At 29.4% G+C, this 2965-nt stretch overlaps 1 protein-coding gene across 1 annotated transcript in view; it reads right to left on the bottom strand.

The window, feature by feature from the left end:
• Positions 1-2236, bottom strand: part of LOC106469937 (histone-lysine N-methyltransferase, H3 lysine-79 specific-like) — a gene marked incomplete at its 3' end in the record, with an annotated part of 21357 nt that extends 19121 nt beyond the window's left edge. The window contains exon 1 of the mRNA XM_022398507.1: positions 2022-2236. Within this exon, the coding sequence (XP_022254215.1) occupies positions 2022-2096 (75 nt within the window). The remainder of the gene's footprint in view (positions 1-2021) is intronic.
• Between the last annotated feature and the right edge of the window lie 729 nt (positions 2237-2965).

The raw sequence follows: 2965 nt of genomic DNA, 5'->3' as shown, positions 1-2965 counted from the left end.
GGGTAGAGAAGATAACCCTTAATAATACCTTTTTAAAATGACATTATGAAATCAAATTAATAATACCTTTTTTCTGTTATCTTCTCTACCCTAACATTGACTGTAGCTAAATGATCAATGTACAGTAAAATGACATTATGATATCAAATAAATAATACCTTTTTCTGTTATATTCTCTACCCTAACATTGACTGTAGCTAAATGATCAGTGTCCAGTAAAATGACATTAGGAAATCGACTGGACATTGATCATTTAGCTACAGTCAATGTTATGGTAGAGAAGATAACAGAAAAAACGTTTTACCATATACTGTAAGACGAAAAGAAATATTTCTACTCCTAGCATGAAAACCACTATGCACTCATACTGACCTAGTAAAAGCTTCAAAAGTTCAATGTCAAATCTTATTATAAATAATCATTAAAAATTCTGATTTTATGTGTACAACAGACTTGTAAAATTACTTAGTAAATTTAGTTATATTTCATGATTACAAGGTCAAAATGACCATGCCCAAGCATAAAGTGTTAATGGCCAGAATGAAAATGACAGTTATTAAGACATTATTTTTCAGACCAGAGTGATAAATATTCACTAATAAACTTCCAAAAGAAAGTTCCAAAATACACAGGGTCAATTGATAATGTTTTTATTAAATATACATGCAATTTATTTTTAATTTGTCGTGAAAAATACCTTGGAAAAGAACATAATAAAAATTGTTATTATATTTTGTACAGTGGCAAGTGCAGTATATATAGATGTCTAGGCAACCTGAACACTAAATGACCCTGACTCTCTGTCCCTTTCATCACAATATATTACTAGCTACAGACATGTAAATCTTCTTTTTTTTGACGGTATGTGAAGCTATATTTTTTTACACCAAGGTTTTCAATTTGTAAAGCCAACCCCAGCTCCTTTGCATTATTTCACAGGTAAGATCCAATATTTAGAGATTTCATTAGTATTCAGAATTATTTTTACTTGAAATAGAAGTAATTAAAACTATAGTCAAAATATAATCCTAATGTTTCTTGGATTTTTTTTTCTGGCATATTAGATATCAATGAAATGTAACTACATTGATTTTTTTAGGATTACTGGTAAAACTACATATTTAATCAACCATGTAGGCATATATTACCACAAATAATATTCCTCATACATGTACTTAGTTACTTGAGTTATAAACTATATACAATGGCTGGAATAGTAAAATAATAGTTTAAAACAGCTCTAAATACTCTACATATCACTCCTTTAGTGAAGATGAAAGGCAAAAAGACTTTCGAAATGTCGTCCTCTATACTCGTGTTTGTATAACAGACAGTTATAGAAAGTTCATCGTGAATACTCTGTCTAAACAATCATCTTGCAATTTATAAAAAATAAATGTAAAAATATTTACATTTTTGTTATGATTAATACAATATTAAAACTTAATAATAATAATTTCATTTTAACCAAACAATACTGTCATACTTTTGTAGGAAAACACATTATGCTAACATAGGATTAAATTAACAACAAATTTTAAGCACGATGATATTTAATGTAGAAAAACGTTTTTCAAAAGACATACAAGTGTTGAAATATGTATGTTTGCTACAAAAATATAATTTTGCTTACATTCACAAATCTTTATTTGTTTATTTACTACAATATATACATTTTGCAAAACATCATAAACTCTACAAAAGTACAATACTAAATACTAAAATAGTAATTAGTATAATTTAAATATGTTTATGTTGAATATACAAATACATTACACGACAAACATATTTTGAGAAAATCATTACGATTATTAATGAAACACCCTATTTTAAACTAAACTTAAAAGTTAAAGGTGTTTATTGGCAACAAGACCTAACTGAATGATGGGCAGAGATTACTCACTACACCAAAGCCCTAATTTTCAATGTTTACACTGTAACTGTAAGAAAAGAGTTAGGGTTAGTAACTAAGGCCTAACTCCTATTCCTAAACATAATAAGCTTAAACTTCAAGCACCTACCGATATTGACAGAGGCCAGTCATATATTACCGGTTCTGCTCCAGCCGGACTATGTAAACGTAGCTTCCGAGCCATATCTTAACACCTGTACAATAACAGACAACATTAAAAATTATCTTTGAATCACAATCACACACTATGTAAAATGTCAATATCCCAAGATAATCCAAACTTTACCATTAATGATTAAACACATTCCCAACCCTACTCCTAGCCTCTCGTCTCAACTGTCAGTGTCACGTGATAACGATTCCTCACCTACCCCTTTCACTGTGTAAGTTGTTCATTCAAAATACAACTTTACTATTTTTTACATATTCCAAGCCTTTCTGAGTTACTTGTCATTTAATTACGTTTCTTGAAAGAAAAATTCAGTTAATTATTGTTTTAGGGTATAAAACTTCACGGACTGACCGTTCTGTTTCTCGTCTAATTAATTATAGAGGTCAAAATCTGTAGTACACACGGTTTAGTTCTTGAAATATAACATAAATACAATACAATATTGAAACTAAGAGAAATCAATAGTTGGTTGTTGTTGATTGCGTTAGTTATATTATTCAGCGGTTTTGTGGTAACCATCGCTAAATAAGTGAGAAACAGTTTCTTTTTTTCTTTTTTTTTGTAGTTAAGCGCAAAACTACACAGTGGGCTATCTGTACTGTACTAATCACAGGTATCGAAACCCGATTTCTAGCGTTATAAATATACAGATTTACCTCTGTGCCAATGGGGGTTTTTGTGAACGGTATTGCAACAGTCTTTTTTTGTTTAATATTTACATGTTTACATATTTTATTATTTATAAGTAACTTAATTTATAACCACAATTTAGAACATTCTAAATTATACATAAAATGCCCATATGTAAGGTTGTAGACATTTCTGTTGAACAACTATGGCTTAATGAAATGTTATGACAGCGGAAGTCACGTGACACTGGT

The sequence above is a fragment of the Limulus polyphemus genome, unplaced genomic scaffold, assembly GCF_000517525.1.
Source record: "Limulus polyphemus unplaced genomic scaffold, Limulus_polyphemus-2.1.2 Scaffold3731, whole genome shotgun sequence".
Taxonomy (NCBI): Eukaryota; Metazoa; Arthropoda; class Merostomata; order Xiphosura; family Limulidae; genus Limulus; species Limulus polyphemus.
Note: the sequence above shows the minus strand (reverse complement) of the source record. Positions and strands in the feature narration are given on the sequence as shown.